General features: G+C 40.3%; 1 protein-coding gene across 2 annotated transcripts in view; it reads left to right on the top strand.

The window, feature by feature from the left end:
* Nucleotides 1-15,723, top strand: part of LOC113640011 (cadherin-4-like) — a 194,803-nt gene extending 179,080 nt beyond the window's left edge. For both annotated transcript variants that reach the window (XM_047807156.1, XM_047807158.1), the window contains 6 exons: nt 488-630; nt 8,456-8,689; nt 9,380-9,613; nt 12,445-12,584; nt 13,022-13,186; nt 15,094-15,723. In XM_047807156.1, coding sequence (XP_047663112.1) covers nt 488-630; nt 8,456-8,689; nt 9,380-9,613; nt 12,445-12,584; nt 13,022-13,186; nt 15,094-15,297 — 1,120 coding nt within the window. In that variant the 3' untranslated portion in view covers nt 15,298-15,723. The remainder of the gene's footprint in view (nt 1-487; nt 631-8,455; nt 8,690-9,379; nt 9,614-12,444; nt 12,585-13,021; nt 13,187-15,093) is intronic.
* The last annotated feature ends 8,277 nt before the right edge of the window (nt 15,724-24,000 follow it).

Below are 24,000 nucleotides of genomic sequence, written 5' to 3'. Positions count from 1 at the left end.
ATTAACACAAGTGGCGCTTCAAAGGCGCGATGGAGATTAAGATCCGTTGTCGGGCGACCATTAATCTGGTCGTCATTGCGCTGTTTAATATGCAAAAATCTCACCGGGTGGAAATTGCCAAAGCACTGAAGGGCTGTTATTGATGCTAACACAACATGTAGGGTTTTATAGCACCCGCTTTAAGTGCTGGTCTGGGACGTTAATTAAAAAGCTAAAAAAAAAAAAAAGATCGTGGAAAGAATACACTGATTAGAGAATTGTAAAAGTTTTTAGCATCAATCCTGTTTTAATTATGAGGCGACCGAGGTGACGCTCGCTTCGGGCGATAATGCGAGGTTTGTGGTGTCGCGTGATTGTGCGAGCAACTCAATTTAACCAGAAAGTTACATACTGCAGCTTTAAAGTTTAAACTCTCTGATTGTTGCCTGATTATGAAATGGTCAGAATGTTATTGTTCTTTATTACTGATTGTATTATCATTGCACAGATACCTTAAGCTGTCGGATCCCGCTAACTGGCTCTCCATCAACACAACGAACGGTCAGATCACCACGGCCGCCGTGCTGGACAGAGAATCCATCTACGTCAAGAAGAACATCTACGAGGCCACGTTCCTCGCTGCTGACAACGGTGAGGGTTTTGAGTAGCAAATAATGCTACTGACCTCCAGCTGTCTGTCTGTCTGTCCGTCTGACCCGCGTCTGTTTACCCGCCTCTGTGTCTGTCCGTCTCTGTCTCTCTGTCACTAAGTCTGCCCATGGCTTTGTCTGTTTGTCTTTACATGAATATCTGTCTGTCGATAGCTCTGTCTGGGTGTCCATTTGTCTTTCTGTCTTTACATCTACATCTGTCTGTCCATTCTTCCCACACTCATGCCTGTCCTGCTCTCTGTCTGTCCTCTTTCAGTCTGTCTGGCTTTGCCTTTTTGCCTTCTGTCTGTCTGTCCATGTTCCCTTTTGTCCATCGTTCTCACTGTCTGTTTATCTGTCTGTCTGTCCATTTTCTACCCTTATTTCTGACTGCCTGTCTGTCTGTCTATCTAGCTGTCTTTCCTTCCCTGTGCCTTTCTCTGTGTCCATCTTTCTGTCTTCAATTCTGTTTGTCTGTCTTCCTCTTTGTTTCTCGCCATCCATATCTCTGTCTTTTTATGTCTGTGTATCTGTCTGTATCATCCACCTCTAACTCTCAGTCCAATACGATTCATTTATATCATTTCACCCTTTCTTTCCTTCTTTCCATTTGCACAGGATGGGTGCAGAGTTGAGATTCTCTCTCTCTCTCTCTCTCTGAGCAGAGACGAGCAAGAGAGAGAGAGAGAAAAGACAAGAAAGAAACAAAGAAAGAAAGAAAGAGAAAAGAGAAAGAGAGAGAGCAGAGAAAGGGGACGAAAGAGAGACGAGAGAGAGGAAGAAAGGGGAGAGTAGATGAGAGAGAGAGAGAGAGCGAGAGAGAGCAGAGAGAGAAACGAAAGGGAAGAGAGATAGAGAGAGAGAGAGAGAGATAGAGAATATAAATGGCAGATAAGATAGTAGAGAGAGATGAGAGAGATATAGATATAGTAAATGAAATAACGAACGTAAAGAAATAAATAACTCATCTAGAGATAGAGCTAGAGAGAGAAAGGAAGAAAGAGAGATCTCGAGAGTAATAATAATAATATCCTCTCTCTGTCTAGCTCTCTATCTATATATCTTCTCAAGAACTTATAGATCTATATCTATGCCACTCTATTTCTCTCTCTCTCCCTCACTTTACTCCTTCTCTCTCTCTCTCTCTCTCTCTCTCTCTCTCTCTCTCTCTCTCTCTCTCTCTCTCTCCCTCTGCATAAGTCAGTCCGTGGTTGTTTTTCTTTTCCCAAACAAACCCACGCTTAGCCAAGCAAAACCCCAATCACAGCTAACACACACACACACACACACACACACACACACACACACACACACACACACACACACACACACACACACACAGAGGCTCATCTCCCCTGTGTGTTATCAGGCTCGTCCAGCTCAGTGTTTACTCGAACTCAGAGCTGCTTTTTATCCATGACTGACATGGCTAGCTCCCGTGATGTGCATTATGTTCCCAAGCTCTTCTTCTTCTTCCTCCTCCTCTTCTTCCTCCTCTTCTTTATTTTTTCATAGGAGGACTGGAAAGCACTGCTGCAACCAGTAGATCTTTTACCTTCCTTATTTTCCCTTCCTTTCTTTCATTTAATTGAACTTCCACATATTCTCCATCTTTTTCTTTCGGCTTGTATTTAAGCCTTGAAGCCTTTGATCTGAAGCAGCTCAGTATGGTGATAAGTGGTTAATAATCAGAAGGAGAGTTTCTCATTTTAATATAAAGGGTTTTGCTGATGTTGTTGTCAGTGAGTCAGACAGACTGAGTCAGAGAGACTGAGTCAGGAAAATACACTCTACCTTTCAGTAATGACTAGGTTAGAGTCTTCAACCAGTAATTAATCATCGCTTCAGTGATTGTGTGAAAGTATAATAAAGAGGAAAAAAATATTTATATGGATTAAAATCCTGAAAATCTCATTATTCTTGGAATTTAGCTCTAGTGCTAATGGGGGCAGAACCGGTGGTGTGGGCCATTGGGGCAGGAACTAAAGTCAGATTAAATTACAGAGGTATTGGGGCAGGAACTACTGTAAAGTCAGATTAAATTACAGAGGTATTGGGGCAGGAACTAAAGTCAGATTAATTACAGAGGTATTGGGGCAGGAACTAAAGTCAAATTAAATTACAGAGGTATTGGGGCAGGAACTAAAGTCAGATTAAATTACAGAGGTATTGGGGCAGGAACTACTGTAAAGTCAGATTAAATTACAGAGGTATTGGGGCAGGAACTAAAGTCAGATTAAATTACAGAGGTATTGGGGCAGGAACTAAAGTCAAATTAAATTACAGAGGTATTGGGGCAGGAACTAAAGTCAGATTAAATTACAGAGGTATTGGGGCAGGAACTAAAGTCAGATTAAATTACAGAGGTATTGGGGCAGGAACTAAAGTCAAATTAAATTACAGAGGTATTGGGGCAGGAACTAAAGTCAGATTAAATTACAGAGGCAAGGTGGCAGGAATTAAAGTCAGATTAAATTTGAGTGTCATTGAGGCAGGAATTAAAGTCAGATTAAATTACAGAGGCATTGGGGCAGGAAATAAAATCAGATTAAATTACAGAGTTGTTGAGGCAGGAACTAAAGTCAGATTAAATTACAGAGGCATCGGGGCAGGAACTAAAGTCAGATTAAATTTGAGTGTCATTGAGGCAGGAACTAAAGTCAGATTAAATTAGTGTCACTGAGGCAGGAACTAAAGTCAGATTAAATTAGTGTCACTGAGGCAGGAACTAAAGTCAGATTAAATTACAGAGGCATTGGGGCAGGAATTAAAGTCAGATTAAATTTGAGTGTCATTGAGGCAGGAACTAAAGTCAGATTAAATTAGTGTCACTGAGGCAGGAACTAAAGTCAGATTAAATTAGTGTCACTGAGGCAGGAACTAAAGTCAGATTAAATTACAGAGGCATTGGGGCAGGAATTAAAGTCAGATTAAATTTGAGTGTCATTGAGGCAGGAACTAAAGTCAGATTAAATTAGTGTCACTGAGGCAGGAACTAAAGTCAGATTAAATTACAGAGGCATTGGGGCAGGAACTAAAGTCAGATTAAATTAGAGTGTCATTGAGGCAGGAACAAAAGTCAGATTAAATTAGTGTCATTGAGGCAGGAACTAAAGTCAGATTAAATTAGTGTCACTGAGGCAGGAACTAAAGTCAGATTAAATTAGTGTCACTGAGGCAGGAACTAAAGTCAGATTAAATTAGTGTCACTGAGGCAGGAACTAAAGTCAGATTAAGTTAGAGTGTCATTGAGGTAGGAACTAAAGTCAGATTAAATTAGTGTCACTGAGGCAGGAACTAAAGTCAGATTAAATTACAGAGGCATTGGGGCAGGAACTAAAGTCAGATTAAATTAGAGTGTCATTGAGGCAGGAACTAAAGTCAGATTAAATTACAGAGGTATTGGGGCAGGAACTAAAGTCAGATTAAATTACAGAGGTATTGGGGCAGGAACTACTGTAAAGTCAGATTAAATTACAGAGGTATTGGGGCAGGAACTAAAGTCAGATTAAATTACAGAGGTATTGGGGCAGGAACTAAAGTCAAATTAAATTACAGAGGTATTGGGGCAGGAACTAAAGTCAGATTAAATTACAGAGGTATTGGGGCAGGAACTACTGTAAAGTCAGATTAAATTACAGAGGTATTGGGGCAGGAACTAAAGTCAGATTAAATTACAGAGGTATTGGGGCAGGAACTAAAGTCAAATTAAATTACAGAGGTATTGGGGCAGGAACTAAAGTCAGATTAAATTACAGAGGTATTGGGGCAGGAACTAAAGTCAGATTAAATTACAGAGGTATTGGGGCAGGAACTAAAGTCAAATTAAATTACAGAGGTATTGGGGCAGGAACTAAAGTCAGATTAAATTACAGAGGTATTGGGGCAGGAACTAAAGTCAGATTAAATTACAGAGGCAAGGTGGCAGGAATTAAAGTCAGATTAAATTTGAGTGTCATTGAGGCAGGAATTAAAGTCAGATTAAATTACAGAGGCATTGGGGCAGGAAATAAAATCAGATTAAATTACAGAGGTATTGGGGCAGGAACTAAAGTCAGATTAAATTACAGAGGTATTGGGGCAGGAACTAAAGTCAGATTAAATTAGAGTGTCTGAGGCAGGAAGTAAATTACAGAGGCATTGGGGCAGGAATTAAAGTCAGATTAAATTTGAGTGTCATTGAGGCAGGAACTAAAGTCAGATTAAATTAGTGTCACTGAGGCAGGAACTAAAGTCAGATTAAATTAGTGTCACTGAGGCAGGAACTAAAGTCAGATTAAATTACAGAGGCATTGGGGCAGGAATTAAAGTCAGATTAAATTTGAGTGTCATTGAGGCAGGAACTAAAGTCAGATTAAATTAGTGTCACTGAGGCAGGAACTAAAGTCAGATTAAATTACAGAGGCATTGGGGCAGGAACTAAAGTCAGATTAAATTAGAGTGTCATTGAGGCAGGAACAAAAGTCAGATTAAATTAGTGTCATTGAGGCAGGAACTAAAGTCAGATTAAATTAGTGTCACTGAGGCAGGAACTAAAGTCAGATTAAATTAGTGTCACTGAGGCAGGAACTAAAGTCAGATTAAATTAGTGTCACTGAGGCAGGAACTAAAGTCAGATTAAGTTAGAGTGTCATTGAGGTAGGAACTAAAGTCAGATTAAATTAGTGTCACTGAGGCAGGAACTAAAGTCAGATTAAATTACAGAGGCATTGGGGCAGGAACTAAAGTCAGATTAAATTAGAGTGTCATTGAGGCAGGAACTAAAGTCAGATTAAATTACAGAGGCATTGGGGCAGGAACTAAAGTCAGATTAAATTAGAGTGTCATTGAGGCAGGAACTAAAGTCAGATTAAATTACAGAGGCATTTGAGGAACTTCAGCTGGATTAGATACAATGGTATTTGGGAAGTAACAAGCGTTAGATTGGTTACAGTCCAGTTGAGGTGGGAACTGCGGTCCGGTTACTTTGGCAAAGTGGCGATAAGTAAAGTCAGATCGATTACAGTGGTAATGGTGCAGGAACCTCAGTCAGGTTGGCAGTGGGAACTGTTGGAACTGTCTGGTTACGGAGGCATTGTGGTGGAAACGTCCGGAAAAAGTGTTTTATTAACTGTTCATTTAAAAAAGAAAGAAAGATTCGAATAAATGAAGCATAATCTTCACTTGGGATAATAGAATTGTAAAAAGTACTTTAAAAGCTAAATGATTTTGATTGCACTAAAATGTATTGGGGTAACTGTAATTTAGAGAGAAATTAGAGAGAGAGAGAGAGAGAGAGAGAGAGAGAGAGAGAGAGAGAGATGTTCATGTACAACAAACCCATTCGTTTCATCTCCGCTTCTCCATCTCCATCAGAAATGTAAAATTCAGCCTAAAGCTCACACACAGCGGCGGGGACAGAAACGAACCATTCCTCTTCTCTCAAACGCCGCAGGAAGAAAATCCTGAGACTCGTTCACGATGCCGAGACAGCAGAAGTGTAAAAGTCAGGGGTGTAAAAGTCAGCACTCGGGAGTGTGTTAGAGGCAGTGAGAGACGACGGATAAGTGTGTATTTCTGTGTGTATTGTTCTACAGCTTTCTGATCAGATAAAATCCCAGCTCTCGAAAATATAGTGAAATTCACTTTCTTTCTTTCTTTCTTTCTTTCTTTCTTTCTTTCTTTCTTTCTTTCTAATTATTATATACAATTTTAAATAATGAATTGTGTAAATAGTGTCTCTAGGATTTTAGGATATTAGGTCCTAATAAAATAGGTCTCTAGGATATTTTTTTTTTCCGTTGTTGTTGTTGCAGCAATCTCGATCTTGTCCTCGTGCCAGTTATACTGGGTGTTTGTTTTTGGGGCAAATCAGTGCAATCGAGTCACACTAGGGTTCATTCTGAAGGTCTCAGCAAGAGACAAACAAAGTAGGTTTGAAAGCTTCCTGTGTGAAAGCACCCGGAGCCTACAGGTATAAGTGTGTGTGTTTAAGTGTGTTTCCACTTCCATGCTCGCTCATGCTCCGGTTTTGTCCGTCCGAATTTGGAGACGGAGAAGAAGACAGGATTTTAGCAATATCAGATTTGTGTGTGTGTGTGTGTGTGTGTTTGTGTGTGTGTGTGTCCACTAATGGAGACAGATGACTGAAAGGGTTTGGTTAATTCCACACTGGCAGCCGATAATAGCAGCCCCAGTGGACACTCTGACACAGAAACAACTGCTACACCCACACACACACCCTTCTCTCCTGCTGTCTCTATATTTCTCTTATTTTCTTCATCCTTCTCTCTTCTCAGCTTCCCATCCTAGTCCTACAGTAAGTGTTTATACATTAGATTCCAACTTTTGTCCAGTTTCTGGAAATAACCCGCACTGTACAGTATGGAAAGCCCAGGAAGGATGGTGTTAGTTCTCCCAGAGGATCCCAACCTCCCCCTCGGGGTCACACACTCCTGAACACCAAGCAGCACTTCCTTCATGGTGGAGTTTTCTACAGTAGTTTCTTATTGTACTTCCTGTACAATACTGGAAGGTTGGATTATGGAAAATGTCTCAATTCGTCATGGGAACACTCCGAGAAGTTACGGATGCTAAACCTTACTTCTCCTTCACTCTTACGTCGTCCGCTGGTGTATTTTTAAAGCTCTAATGAGCTAATTAAAGATTTAACATGTGCACCTTTAAAAAAAATGCACTAAAGTTCAAAATCTAAAAGCACAGTTCGATGCCATTATGTGAAAGAGAGAGAGAGAGAGAGAGAGAGAGAGAGAGAGAGAGAGAGAGAGAGAGAGAGAGAGAGACAGAGCGAGCTACACTGCCTGTCAAAATAAAACATCAATGCCCAAGTAGCTCCTGTAAAAGATTTGATTATCACAGCAACTCATGTACAAAACCGGCTCCTGAGTACGCTTAATAAGTGCGAACTTTACTCAACTGCCATTCAACAAATCTGTTTAATGCCCTATTTGGACAGCATTAGCTTTGTTGGGGAAATTCCATTCTTCGTAGGTACTAGCCAGGGATTTTATTTCTACTCAGATTGGCAGTGTCAGTGTTTTTCCACTCGCTCTCCACCTCGGAGAAAATTCCCGGCCAAAATACTTTAATATTTTAAATACTCGCGGCAATCAGGAGACGATGGAACAGACTCGGTATCCTACCTCCGGTTTTAAATTGACCATCGAGGGAACCGATCCTACATTCCAACAATGCGCAAAACGTGGAAACGCGAAGCTATCCGTATGCATACGGGAGTCTTCGGACGTTAGAGCTCGAAAACAGATGTGCCGTCCCAACATTTTTAATGCCTTCCTTGTTTAGTTTTTTCCCCTTGTTTGTTTCGAGGCTTCTTGTTGACTATAAAACAAAGACAAGACCTTCTCCTTCCTCTTACATCAGCATCGAAGATAGCAATAACGGTCAAAGCTCCGAAGCACGGAGTGAAGATAATACTATTTTAGTATTTAATATAAAAGCCTTAGCAGTGTTTTATCTGTTTCAAACATGTCCATTGAATAATACAAGAGGTTAATGAAGACATAATGCAGAGTTTCCAGCTTCTTTATTCTCATTTTTCAGTTTCTGAGCTCTAGTAATTAATTTACTGTGTGTACTCGGTGTACTCAGTAGTCAGTTCAGTAGTCTTCTGATTAACTATTCTGTCTAACCCTGTTCTCAACATGTAAGTAATCTAATGAAAGGAACATGAGCTTGTTTCACCGGCAATGAGTTTTTTCCCCCTATAATTTGGAGCTCTCTCATCATTAATTTTCATACTCTCATAATTCTGCTCTTTTTCTTTTCTGTTGTTTTATTTTTTATTTTTTATTTTTTTAATTTCTCAGGTTCTCCTCCTGCCAGTAGCACAGGAACACTGCAGATATTTCTTATAGACGTTAACGATAACGCTCCATCACTGGTTCCTCACGATGCTCAGATCTGCGAGCGATCCAACATGAACTCTATCAACATCACGGCCGTGGATGCAGACACCGATCCCAACGTCGGTCCTTTCATCTTCGAGCTGCCTCTTCACCCCTCCATCATCCGCCGCAACTGGACCGTCTCTCGAATCAACGGTGAGAAAAACAAAAAACAAATAAATTGGGTTAATATAGTGCATGTAGGGAGCTCACAGCCTCATATCACTGAGATTTTCATGTCACTCGTATCAGTGATATCGCTCTAATCAGGTGTAGTTGTTTTTTTATCAGATACAGATTAAGACAGCTACTCCTAAACCCCAGACCCTAGATTGAAATCCTAAATCTAACCCCAAAGGATTAAACCTTCAAATGAAGCCTTAAATCTATCAATTATCCAATCTATCAATCCCATAAATGCCATTAATAACTATTAATCTAGGCAACAATCCTCAAAGCCAAGCCCTAAAACAGAGCACCACTGGTTGAACCCCTAAGCCCACAAACAACAAACCGTCTCTCTTATGAACCTTAATCTCCAACTCTATGACCCTTTATTTCCTGCTTATAACCTCAGTACTACAAATAAACCTGAATTCTAAGATCTATAACCACATTACCCTACTGTAACTCCATGCCTTTAATCCCCTAACTACTAACCTCAACTGCAACTCCAACCCCTAATGCTCTAAATGCCCCAAATTCTAAATTCACCGAACCGTCGTTTGTGCTCATGACCATGACCCATATCCAAACGTATAACTCGAAGCTCTTTATTTGTACACACCATATAATAAACCCAACTCCTGAAGTGATTTCGAACCAAATTTTAATTGTCATCCACAGGAGACTTTGCCCGTCTGAGTCTAAGGATCCATTTCCTGGAGTCGGGAGTGTACGAGGTTCCCGTATTTGTGTCAGACTCAGGAAACCCACCACTCTCCAACCGCTCTGTCATTAAGGTGAAGGTGTGTCCATGTGATGAACATGGGGACTGCACTGCCCTCGGTGCCGTAGCAGCAGCGGGCCTGGGCACTGGTGCCATCATCGCCATCCTTATCTGCATCATCATCCTTCTTAGTGAGTAACTCTAGTAAGGTTGTTAAATGTAGCTGATTTTGTACAGTATAGTGCTTATAAATCGAGGTAACTGGACTCTGGAAGGATCTTCATCAGTTCTATCCGCTTATCCAAACTTCTCGGGTCACGGGGAGCCTGTGCCTATCTCAGGCGTCATCGGGCATCGAGGCAGGATACACCCTGGACGGAGTGCCAACCCATCACAGGGCACACACACACTCTCACACACTCACACACTCACACACTACGGACAATTTTCCAGAGATGCCAATCAACCTACCATGCATGTCTTTGGACCGGGGGAGGAAACCGAAGTACCCGGAGGAAACCCCCGAGGCACGGGAAGAACATGCAAACTCCGGGCGGGAATCGAACCCCCAACCATGGAGGTGTGAGGCGAACGTGCTAACCACTAAGCCACCGTGCCCCCCTCTCTATACCGTATATCCAAATATCTTTAATTAATGGAGATTATTGCAGCCAGTTTAGTGTTACTTCTACATCATGTAACCATTACCTTTAGAAATTCTTCTAGAAAGTCTTGTTCGTTTCTGGTTATAAATATCCAGAACCCAGTGCAGATGATCTCTTTGTTCACATAGTGTACTGAGCTGACGTGCAGAAAAACCACCACATTCTACAGGAGGATCGTTGACATGCTCCTCTTTGTTATATGATTCATGACGTTGACTCACACTGCACAAGAATCACATTTATGTTGAATGTTCTGAGTTGTGTGGCAGCCTGCAGTAGCAAAGTTGGAGATTTATAAAGGTCAATAACTAGATGGAACATTTTCAGGAGGTCTGATATGTTCTGCTGTAAGGGTTTGCAATAGTTTGGGTAGTCGGGTGTATGACTATCTCTTTATCTGATGGTGCCGATTACCGACCATCAAACGCCGACCTGCAGGATCCTAGTTAAGGTATTGTTTAAGCTCTAGTCTAGAGGTCTTCACGGATCCACTTAGATCCGAAAACCCGAGGTCCGACCCGAGACCCGAGCGGGTTCGGGTCTAAAAGTTTCACATGTGCCTCGGACACGGGTCGGGTCTAATAATAGCGGCGTCAGGTCTCGGGTAATTTAAAATGAATGTGTTTTTACCGAACGGACCCGAGAAGACCCGAACTACTGTATCTTGTGTGTGTGTGCATCGACTCGAGTCCTTTTCCAACCTCTCCTCTGTTTGCCAAGACCGCTTGCGACATCGTATGACTGGCGGTAAGCTAATTTTCACTGAAACAGACCTGTCAATCAATTTTGAATCCATGCTGTAGCGGTTACACCAAAGTAACATTCGGGTCCAGTCGGGTTAAAAAAAATTGCCGTCGGGTCGGACTCGGGTCTAATTTTTTTGGGTTTGTCTCGGGTCGGGTCATAATTAAAAATATATATATATGCACGTCGGGTTTGGGTAAAAAGTGATTTGGGTCACTTCTGATCGGGTACATTTTTTTAGACCCGAGAAGACCTCTACTCTAATCCACTCTAATCTACTCTACTCTAAAGAGCCATGATCAGTTCACCTTATCACGAAATACAACCTAAAGAAACCCTTCTTTCTGTATCCCTTATTGTTTTTAATAACGCATCTACACTTGTAGTTCTTCTGCTCCAGTTCACGGTATAACTAACTGTAGTTAGCTGAAGCTTTCACACACCTCCAGGTTGTTTTTTTTTCACCCTGGGGTTAAAACTTTGCTACTCCAAACAAACACAAGGCCAGATTTTATTTGACTTGAGACATACAATAGTGAAAATGTTGGCAGTTTGTGAAGAGTTAAAGTTGTTGAAAGACTTCCTCTTGCTCATACATCTGGACATATCTATAAAACATTTACCCAGCATTGGCTGGAACATCGTGTTCACCTCCAAGGAGAAGAGATCTCTGTATGCCAGTGGATTTTGTGTGAGAATTGGTATGCAGTACTAAAGCATGGAGGTGCATGGGATATTTTGTAATATTTTTAAGATCTTGTAGCTGTTATGTGTGCGTTGTAAGATATCGTTAAAAAAAAACCAACAACAAAAGCAAATGTAAACCCTAGGCATAGAGATGTTCTATCAATTCAGTAAAATTCACTATAAAAATTAAAAAATTCATCATATTCCCATTAGCGATTTTTTACACCTGGGCACTTCCTGCGTTTTCTGTGATCAGATAGCTATCCGACGGTAAAAAGACCAGGTCTAAATGCCCTCCGAAACGTTTTCGAGACGGATATAAATCTGATGGTTCAAACCCCTTCAGGAGGTGGCCTGGGACGCGTTTCAGATGAAAGTGGACAGGTGTAAATGCATGTGGTTGTTCAAGCCACATACGTCAGCGCTATACTCCTCCCAAACGGAAGTACGTCACTCGCAGGTGACTCACGAGTCGTGCATCGCGCCAGAAATGGAAATGAAGTCAAATATATTTGCATTTTGGGCGGGAGTAGAAAGATCAGATCGGTATCCGATTCCCCGAGACGCATTTATGTGGCCTGATGTAAATGGAACAGTTTTAACAGCTCAGATAGCTATCGGATCAGAGAAAACACATGAAGTGACCGGGTGTAAAAAGGCCTTTAGATTCCCATCAGAACCTTTCTAAGAACTTCTAATCCTGCTAATGTGATCACCTCAGGATTCTTATTCACATCATTTCCACACACACTCGCTTTACTGTTTCCTGTAAAAGGTGTGACCCAGAAGATGATGCTATAACTGTTAAGTCTGGTTCCTTTCAAGGTTTCTTCCTCACGTGGTCTCATGGAATTCTGGAATCGCTTTCGCTCTGACTTTCATAAGAAACCTAAGTGTGTTTTTTCTGCGATTTCTGATGACTGCAGGCATGGTCTTGCTCTTCGTGGTATGGATGAAGAGGAAAGAGAAGGAGAGGCAGACAAAACAGCTGCTGATTGACCCCGAGGATGACGTCAGAGACAACATCCTGAAATATGACGAGGAAGGAGGAGGAGAGGAGGACCAGGTGACTGGAGCTCTGATTCTAGACATGCACATTTATTTTATTTAATAATAGTGATCGGCTCGTTTGTTAGCCCATAAACAGCAAACTATGCTGGCTTTTCTTATGTCTAACATTACCTGGAGTATATCGGGTAGCTAAGCATTTAATGACCAACATTGCTAGTTTTTTTTGAGGTCATTAAGTGCTAAAATCTTCACTCACATAAGAACATAAGGTATATAGCCAAATAAATTCCTACCACTCCACCTGGCCTGAGGAACGGAGCTGGTCCAGCTGGATATTAGCTGCAGATGTTCTACACACTGATCGTGACTTAATTGCAGTCGTTAGCTAATGTGACATTATTAGCTTTGATGTATGTCTGTATTATGAATGTGGCATTATCCTGCTGGAGTTGTGTGGGTTTGTCTTTAGCATATCTGTGTGCTAATCTGCAGGACTATGATTTGAGTCAGCTGCAGCAGCCTGACTCCCTGGAGCACATCATGGGTAAAACCCAAGGTGTCCGACGCGTGGACGAGAGGCCTGTGGTGCCCGAGTCTCAGTACCCGCTACGACCCATGGTGCCCCACCCTGGGGACATTGGAGATTTCATCAATGAGGTAACTCAGATCAGGACCTGAACTGGTGTCTGATTCATTAGTTTAATAATCATTCAGTTATTCCACACTCTCAGGGGAACCTTAAAAGCACTGTGTAAAATATTCCTTATGTTGTTTTTTTTTTGGTGCAACTTTAAAGTGCATGGTTTACATACTGCACAGTTCTAGTTTGGAGTCGCACAGTTTGTTCATTAGGAGATCCCTAACTCCCTGAACAAAAACACAATCAATAAAAGGTTCAAACAAAAAATGGCATCGGTCTCCCTAATTCCCCAATAACGCTATATACAAATATTTAAAGGTTAGCTAAGAAGTCCAAACTCAAATCCAGATCCAGAATCAAAGTCAAAAGAACAGGCAGTAGTCAGCATTAACGGGAATGGCTAAACACACGGATACGACAAACAACTCTCACACGATACTACTGTAGCTAGCAGCAAACGAGTAACCAAACACAGCAAATGAGCCAAAAAGCTAAAACAGGAAGAGGTGGTGGAGGCTTTTATAGGCCGCAGGGAGTCAGCTGACCAGGCAGGGCGTGGCACCAGGTAACCCTCAGGAACCAATCGGTGTTCATCCTGTACAGAAACACAAACACCTCCCAAAACAGAAAACAAAAATAGAAAAGGACATAACAGGAAGATATGTCAGATATATGATGGAGCTGAATTAAGACACGCTAACGTTTTTGAACAGCACTGTTTCTGGAAATTACCCTCCCATTTTCACCTCCATAAACCTTTCAGAAGTAATAGTTTAAATCTCCAAACCAATCATACGACAGCTTTTAGCAATGAAATAGGGTATTATTATCACTAAGACTAAGGTATATGATGTCATGTTGCCATTATATGGCCCTTCAGACCCCTGTCTTAGTAGAAGACAGGAAGCCTAGAAGGCTTTAGAAGCCTTTATCACCACATATACATATACAGCACAGTGGAATTCTTTCCTTCACATACCCCAACTGAAGAGGTTGGGGTCAGAGTGCAGGGGCAGCTATGATACAGCGCCCCTGGAGCAGGGAGGGTTGAGGACCTTGCTCAAAGGCCCAGCAGTGGCACCTTGGGTGTGCTGGGACTTGAACCCCGATCCTCCGATCAACAACCCAGAGCCTTAACCAGTTGAGCCACTACTGCCCCAGTACCTGCACTTCGGTGGTATTAAATCTGCATATACTGTATAATGATTGTTACTCTACTAAATACATTATTTGCATAAAGCAATTATTCCCCACCTTTAGCTGTTGGGGAAAACACAAGACATGCTAATTTGATGCTGGTTATCAACTTTTCATGTTTAGGTCCATGCAAACTTTTAGCGCTGTACAGTTTTAGATCATTTTAGTTTGTTGTTGTTTACGCTTCAGTGAGTTAGCCCGGCTAATTCAGGAGTAGGTTCCAAAACGTAGCTTTAGGGGCTTAGCGAGTTACATTGTAGTGTCACAGTCACGGTCCTTTGCCTTGGAGACTTTCAGAACTAAGCTTGATTTTCATGGTTATAGAGACATTTTGCTTTAATATTGTGGGTGATATAGTACCTCCCCGGGACGTGAAGAAAAAAACAAAACAAAACTGATTTCAGACTGATTTATGACTTCTACCTGAGCGCATACCATCATTTACCAACCTCCATCTCTGAAGGTTTATACATCATTACTAATAATCACATTCACTACAGCGATCACAAATTACATTTTTTTTACACTTCCAGAGCCTCACTTTTTTATCCCTGTACCCGTGAGAAAGATTTGGCTGAACGCATTTATGCAGCTGCATTTCATTTTATTGGTTTTCTTTGTGTCAAAACAAAGATGTCACTGGACCTGAGTTTAAATCAGACTAATGATGGAGTACAAATGCTAATATTCCGTTTGACATTTGAACCTGTTCTGTCGTTGACTGTAGGGTCTGAGAGCAGCGGATAACGACCCGACTGCCCCACCGTACGATTCGCTGCTAGTGTTTGACTACGAGGGAAGCGGGTCCACAGCCGGGTCGGTCAGCTCGCTCAACACCTCCAGCAGCGGCGAGCAAGACTACGACTACCTCAACGACTGGGGACCGCGTTTCAAAAAACTCGCCGACATGTACGGGGGTGGAGATGACTAAAACGAAAAAGGGGCCGTCCTTCAATGGCTCCTCCCACGTCACCTGACCTGCGGCGACAACCAATCACGGGCCTCTCTCTCTCGCTCTCTCTCTCTCTCCGAAAAACACACCCACCTACCAATCACTTTGGCCAGCTCCAGAGAGACTTGTACAGAGAGAGACAGTGTTATAGTGGACCTGTTTTTTTGTTTTTTTTCCCTTTATTATGTTTTTATCAGTTTATTGTTTTGTTTTGTTTTTTTACTTCTTTTTTTTAATAGTCGAGCTGTATTCACGCTTTGTGCTTATTATTTCTTTCTAAGATTCCTGCATTTTGGTTGATGCAGTTACGTGCAGGTGAAAACATCCTGCTAGTATCGAGACAGCGCATACAGTAAAAAAGAGAAAAGAGTTGTAAAAAAAAAAAAAAAAAAAACAAGGTAGGCATTCTACTCTTAAAATGGTCTGAACAAGCCATTCTTTTTCTTTCTCTGAACTTGAATTCTTACGAGAAGAGGAGCACTGTCGCCGTCGTCATCGTTGTCGCTATCGTTGTTTAAGAAGTGCCTTTAGTGGTGCGTAGTTCTTGGATTTTTCTCAGGATTGGTCTTCTGTCCAGACCTACACCTGACATCAACACACACTTCTACAGCTGACCGGCCATATTCGAGCTCCTCATAATTCTCCTGCAAGAACGTCGAGGCTTTTGGTTTGTAGCTCCATGACAGGAAGCTTGCGTACGTTAAACCGACACGTTTCAGGTTTGCGTCAGTGAATAGTCCACAGTACACCAGAAATGTAGTTTTTTTTTTTTTTAAACAAAACCGATTCGACTTCACAGTTTCACATGTTAACGACGAGAACATTAAAGAGAGATCAGCAGAAACGTTATCGCCATCGAACCACGAGGTTTAATGATGATCGCGTCCAAATTTAGCAGTAGTACTGAAAATTGCGAATATGATATACGGTGAGATTTTTTAAAAAGCAGGATTTTAAAATGTCATTACCCTCAGAGAAGGCTGTCTGGGTAGACAAGATTTTTGAGCAGTATTTGTGCTCAAATTCACAAAGCAGCACATGGACAACTCCTAAGGTTCCTTTAAGGTTCTTCTGAAGTTCCTTCTTTTAGGACAGGTTAAAAAACGCAGAATCGCTTCTGCTAGCAAATCTTCGAGAATGCAGGAAAGTTTGGAAAACTTAAGAAAAGTGCAACCGGAGGGTCTCTCTAAAACGCTGCCTAGTGAGAATAGCAAAACGTTAAACATGATATGGCATTAAGTTGTAAAACGTTATTGTTGTTATTGTGATATGAACATGTAATGCCTTGAAGCGCTAGGGTTAGGGCTTCATTTCCATGGTCGCTCTTCACTGAGGTCCTGACTGTCCACATGTATGTTTTTTTTTCTCAGTTTTTTCACCTCCTGTTCATACAAACAGTATTTTTGATCATTAAACATTTTCATGTGGCCAGAGATTTGAGATCTGAAAAACAGGGATTAAAAAGTCTCTTTTTAAGCATCGTAAATTTATTACTCATCTCTCAAAGCATGTATTAAGAAATTAATGAGGCAATATTGCATGTATGTCACTGGAAGATTAAAATATCGCTCACTGTTAGCGAGCCGAAATGTTCCCAGTTCTCAATTTACGAGGCAAAAAAACAGGGGAGTTGGGGGGGGGGGGGGGGTTTGAGGGCGGGGGTTGTTTGTTTAAATAACATTTGCGAGAATCCATTCATCAAATCAACACTACAGACTCACCCACTCTGTATCTCTGCACTGTTAGTAGTTAGTAGTTTCGTTATAGATATTTGACACATTTAGAACATTTGGAAAACTTTCACTCGATCACGAAGAACCGTCATGTGAGAAAGTATTCACGATCAAATATTCATCAGATATACGATAAGAAACGTAGTTTAATGTTTGATGTTTCACGCCACGTCCGTTTTTTTTGTTTGTTTGTTTGTTTTGTTTGTTTTTGGATACACTATGAGAAAAGAGTTTTAATAATTAGTCATAAATTGTTGTGGATCGAAACGAACGGCCACCGAAATAATATTTTTCGCGAAAGCCTGTTAAAGTCTGTGGTTTCTAATCAATTTGTAGCTTTCATACAAAGCAGCATCCTTAAAGAACCTTAAAGAAAAAAAAATCCGGCTAATTATCTTGGACAGTCGTTATGCATAAACCAATAAAGTCTTAGTAAAGAAGGGAAGTAAATATTGTAATTGGCGTTAGAAACTGGATAGACTAGGAAATACAGTAAAAAAAAATCCAGTATAAGTACAGTATACGGCAATGGGAAAGAGAGTACGGTATGAAGAATATTAAGATTCAGGAGCTAGCGTTAATCATGTGATCAAGCTGGAAACAGGAAGTAAGAGAGGAAGTGGAACATGGAAATAAACTGAGGCTGCGTTCACACTAAGCTTTTTTTTTTTTTTTTTTTACTGTTTTTTTTTATTTTTTTAAAGCAGGTTACCATTGTAAAGTTGTTACCAATCCAAGCTAATAAGGACTAGCTAGCTCGCGGTCTAGATATTAGCTTTATCGATCTCAGTCATGCAGATGGAATATGCATATATATGTGAAATATCTGCAGCCTAACATGACTATATTGAGGCTCACGAGGACCAGACAGTATCCATGATCAAGGGGCGTGGTCAGGGCCAGGTTAAGGTGTAGATAAAGATGAAGGCATGAGACAGGAAGGGTTCTATAACGTCAACTTATGCACTCACTATGCACTATATCGTTACACTATACTACGTGTACTCGGCTGTCGAGTACCATCGACGATATCACATATCTCAGTATCTCGAACGTTAACGTTTTAAACAGAAATAACAGATCGTCGTGTGGTATCTCATATCATCAAGACACCAGAACAGCCTTCGTGGGAAGAAACCAACGTTACACCGTAGCGTAAGCCATTTTCAAATTAAATTTAAAAAAAAAAAAAAAAAAAAAACCTGCAGTGCTCACCGGTAGCTCCGCCCCTTCTAGTGAATTTTCCGCACTAAAATCGAGACATTGCTGAGGTTTTCTATCGAAAAAACAGAATACGGTAAGCAAAGAGCTAACAGTAAACACTGTGCTTTTTAAAAGTTGGTGGATTAATTATGTTGAAGTCGAGCGTTAATGCTAATCTGTGAGCTTTGTTTAAAAAGGAAAACAACAACAACAAAAAAAACTGTGCAGTTTTACAGAGTACAAAGTCCACTTTTTTTTCCGAAGGTCTGTGATTCAGTGTGTGTGTAATGCAGGTTTAAGACGCCTCGTCAGATTTAATGTTCATCGCATTAATCCTTTTATTCACAGAAACATTCCACGGCTATGCTACAGATCCTCTGCTTTGTATATAGGCTTTTTTTAAGCACTCATTTTAATGAAGCGTCATGTAAAGAGTCTTGTGTTTTATTTCAACACTTTTTAAGCTTTGTTGATCTCTTTAAAAAAACACCAAGTCAAAAGCCATGTGAGCGAGTGAGTGTGGTGTCAGTGAGGAATTTAAAGCCTATGTCCATCATCTTGATGCTGAATACACCATCGATGCACTCACTTGCACACGTTCATGTTTTCTGTTATATTTTTTTGTTGTACAAATATATCGAATAAAAATGTTTTTTTTTTTTGTTTTTGAGATCACAGAAAGATTGTTAAAGTCACTATAAATTCAAATCCAAAAGGTTTCCTGTTTGTTAGGAGAGTTATTTCAATGTGTTTTATTAGTAAAATGCATCTCATATACACACAAGACCAAAAGTCCAAGTGCACTACTGGTTATTTCATCTCTGACCAAAAACACCGTACATTTTTACAGCTGAGCTTATTATCCGAAATTGTGGAATTTAGCACTGAGACAACTGCGGTCTTTAGCTATGTGTGCGATCCTGGTATAAAAGTGAAATCTGTAATAGCTTGTGTGCCTACGGTGAGCTGTCGTAACACTACAGAGTTGATATCTGAGGTTATCTTTGCTAAATGAGACATCCGTGTTCTCTTAACTGCTACGTCCTGTCGTTAAGCATTACGGATCCACCCGCACGAATTACAAACCAAATTAACGTCACTTTAAGCATATTGGCCTGTGTACAGCATATTTAAATGTTAATGCTCTGACCTATACTAGAGTCCACTCTATTATGCACATTTTAATAGACTCTGATCCAAGGTGATTCAGGCTGAAGTTGGCTACACGACTAAAGTTTGGGTAGCGATGGGTTTAGAGCGGAGGTTCTCAAGCATATTGCAACACTTTGCAAATAAAAGTTAACATAATCCTTCTATTTGTATATAATTTATTATTTAAATCAGGTGCTTAAGGCTAATCTGCTAAAGTCTGGTGTGGCTGCAGACTTTCTTTCCAGACTAATAATAGGTAGCTGATTGGGAATTAATGTGAAATGAATAAAAAACATGAAATCAGGTTTGGCTTCTGCTGTGATTTGGAGATTATGTTAATGTTAAAGGGTTGGTGTTAGGGCTAGGGTTAATGGGGTGGGGTTATTCCTAGGGATAAATGGTTGGGCTTAAGGCTGGGGTTAAACGTCTGGGGTTGGGGCTAGGTTTACATGTTTGGGTTTGGGGCTGTGGTTACAGGGTACCCCAAGGGTTAGCGTTAATGATCAGCCGTTAAAGCAAGGATTAAAGGATTAAAGGATTGGGATAAAAGCTAGGTTTAAAGATTTGTGGTTGGGGCAAGTGTTTGGGTTAAGGGCTATTGTTAAAGGTTTGGGGTTAGGGTTGGGCCTAAAGGGTTGGAGTTAAGGCTATGGAAAAGATCAGCAGTTATTGCTAGGGTTGATGCATCAGAGCAAGGGTTAAAGGGTTAGGGTTAGATTTTTGAGGTTAGGCTTATAGATAAAGGGTTGAATTTATAGCTAGGATTAAAGGACTGTTGCTTAGGTTTAGGGTTAAAGGTCATATCAGGATTGGGCTGTAAATTGGCACAAGCAGTAAAGCTACAGAAAACAACTTGAGCATTCGCAGCTTTCACTTTAATCTCTGAATATCTGTCTTTGTTTATCTGAAGCAGGACGTCCAGCTTGCAAACGGAAGCGAGTGTCGGTTCTGTGTGTGACTGTGATGTTTATTGCTTTTTAATATGAAGAATGTGCATTAAAAATACATAGCGCTTTTCCTAGATAAACACACACGCTAATAACAGCAGCGCAGGTCTGTGTACCCCAGCACAAAAAAGCCAATAACACACAAAACCGCTCCATAACAAACAAACTGAGCATCAAGAGGGATTTAATTACGGCAAATGTGAAGATGTAAGCGGAACAGGAAATAAATAAACACAACGTTTCTGATAGGAGGAACTAGAGCGGCGTATACAGCAGACACGCAGGAAGATGAACGATGTTTCTAATACATTGTGTATCTCAATACAAACAGAGACAAAAAAAACACACAAGAGTGAGGATGAGGCTGAGGTTGGATTTCAAGCATTCTCTTTCTTTACTTCTCTTTCATTTTGCAGACAATACACGTTATGAACAAGCTTAAATAAACTCGTTAGTGCACTCCGACTTTTGGACGCTACAGGAAGTGAAACAACGATTTCACGTCGTCTGTTTACTTTGTTTTACTTTCTTCATGTCTATTACGGAACTGAACTTACGTCCTGGTTTGTCTACATCCACTCGTTCTCTCCTGGATTTTGTTCGGTCAGGTTTCAGAGGGTCCCATGTGCTTTTTAGTCGTGTTTTAAACTGAAAACAGTGGAAGATCTTCGGACAGGAGAGACTCTCCTCCTCGTCTGCGTGTATATATATGTGTATTAACTGCTTGAAGCTGAACAAATTAGGCAACATCGGACATTTTTTTTGCATGTGTCTTTTTCTATGGGACAAGACGATTACGTATCAAATATACCGAAGAATCGATGCGACCCGCATGAACGTGGTTGTCTTTTCTTTTTTTTTTCTTCTTCTTTTTTTTTGTTTCTTTCTTTTTGGTCCAGACAGTGTTCTGGAGTGTATTATACTCACAATACCGACGGAGACAAAGTATATATAAATATATATATATGAAATAACTAACTAAAAAAAAAAAAAAAAAAGAACACAGTCGTTGCACAGTTATGGAGTTGGAAATGACTTTTTTTTTGTAAACTGTCGACAGCACAAATATTTTGTATCGTTGTTTGTACCATTTTTGTACCAAAAAAGGGAGAAAAGCAAATGAAAAAAAAAGAAAAAAAAAATGCTGATTCTTGTTTCAAACCTGTGTTTTTAGTGCCACTGCGATCAGTTCCGTATGTACGCAGCCTTGCAAAATAATCATGTATATAAACGCCAACAGCCCTGTGTTACACTAAATAAAGCTCCCCTCCTTTTACCGAGTCCTACACGCCTCTTCACTTCATCTGACCCCTCAAGAAGCTAATTACAAATCTGTAACTGTATGTGTAGCTAAATATAACTCCAAAAACATAACACAATTCAATCACAATGGAAGTGTTCTGACTGAGAAATTTATGCTAGCTGAGAATGAGAAACTTATGCTAGCTGAGACTGAGACTGAGAAATTTATGCAGACTGAGAAATTTATGCTAGCTGAGACTGAGAAATCTACGCTAGCCGGGAAACTTACTCTCTCTAGATGAGACTGAGAAACTTACGCTAACTGAGACTAAGACTGAGAAACCTATGCAGACTGAGAAATTTACGCTAGATGAGACTAAGACTGAGAAATTTACGCTAGATGAGACTGATAAATTTATGCTAGCTGAGACTAAGACCAAGAAATTTATGCTAGCTGAGACTTAGAAACTTAAGCAGACTGAGAAAATTACACTAACTGAGACTGAGAAACTTACGCTAACTGTGAAACTTACTCTAGCTGAGACTGAGAAACTTATGCTAACTGAGACTAAGACTGATAAATTTATGCAGACTGAGAAATTTATGCTAGCTGAGACTGAGAAATCTACGCTAGCCGGGAAACTTACTCTCTCTAGATGAGACTGAGAAACTTATGCTAACTGAGACTAAGACTGAGAAACCTATGCAGACTGAGAAATTTACGCTAGATGAGACTAAGACTGAGAAATTTATGCTAGCCGAGACTGATAAATTTATGCTAGCTGAGACTAAGACCAAGAAATTTATGCTAGCTGAGACTTAGAAACTTAAGCAGACTGAGAAAATTACACTAGCTGAGACTGAGAAACTTACACTAACTGAGACTGAGAAACTTACGCTAACTGTGAAACTTACTCTAGCTGAGACTGAGAAACTTATGCTAACTGAGACTAAGACTGAGAAACTTATGCTAACTGAGACTGAGAAACTTATGCTAACTGAGACTAAGACTGAGAAACTTATGCTAACTGAGACTAAGACTGAGAAACTTACTGTATGCTAACTGAGACTGAGAACTAAGACTGAGAAACTTACTGTATGCTAACTGAGACTGAGAACTAAGACTGAGAAACTTACGCTAACTGAGACTGAGAAACTTATGCTAACTGAGACTGAGAAACTTACGCTAGCTGAGACTAAGACTGATAAATTTATGCAGACTGAGAAACTTATGCTAACTGAGACTGAGACTGAGAAACTTATGCTAACTGAGACTAAGACTGAGAAACTTATGCTAACTGAGACTAAGACTGAGAAACTTAAGCTAACTGAGACTGAGACTGAGAAATGTGCACGTTATATATACTTTTGTTTTCAGAGTAAAAGCTCAATAAATGACTGAACTTCTGTCCTTGAGAAATACAAATTGTTTCTAGACAATGGGCTTTTTTTGGTAACTGTAACTATTTTTGTCAGCTATTTTATTGCATTTTTGCATTAGTTTATTTCCTAGAATTTAAAAAGGGTTCAATGCTGAAAACAACATTTTGGTTGATGCCCTTGGATCAGATTTGTTGATCTAGAGCAAATAGTTGTTTTTTTTGTTATAGAGTTTTGTTTTATTCCACAGTTTAACAGTTTAAGAGTCTTTTTTTTAAAGTCAGGATTGGTAGTGTTGGGATTTGAACTCCCAAAAGATCACCGTTTATCGCTCTAGGAGGGATCAGAGGGTCATCCTGAGTGATACTAGGGACCCGAGTTATATTATTGGCACACGTGGTTACACGAGTGTGTTAAATGCCACAGCTGGCTGATGTCACGTGTCTTTCAGGAAATATGTGTTAACTCGTAACCTTGTGTCAGAAAACAGGGGTGTCTTAACAGATAAAATACAGACCCAAGTGCTGGAATAATGTAAAGGGGGTTTATTTAGGGAAAAAATAACAAAGGGCACAAAGAAACAACTGGAAACAAAGACAACAAACAAGAGACAAGAACTCAGAAAAAAAAACAGACACAAGAGAACTGGTATAATTAACGAGAACAATTACTGAGACACAAGAAACAGGTGTGTAGAGGTGGGAACAGATTATGGAGAGGGTGGGACAAACACCGGTGATACACAAAACAAAAACAAAAGCACATGGCACAAGACAAAAAAAAAAAAGCTAGAATGTCCCCCTAGTGTCCAGGTAGGGAATAGTCCCAGAAATTCCTGACATCTCGCCAGTTTCTGGGATCTTTCTTATAAGGGAAAATGGGAAGTTGGAATTGCTAGGTAACCAAATTGGGAAAAAATAAGGTTTTAAAAGTTTCCTACTTGTATGTTCTGTTATTTTAGAATAATAATGAATATATGAACACTGTGAGACTTGTTTACATTTTGCCTTTAGAAAAAAACAACA

Source organism: Tachysurus fulvidraco, chromosome 23 (genome assembly GCF_022655615.1).
Source record: "Tachysurus fulvidraco isolate hzauxx_2018 chromosome 23, HZAU_PFXX_2.0, whole genome shotgun sequence".
Lineage (NCBI taxonomy): Eukaryota > Metazoa > Chordata > Actinopteri > Siluriformes > Bagridae > Tachysurus > Tachysurus fulvidraco.
This window is presented reverse-complemented; position numbering and strand designations above follow the sequence as displayed.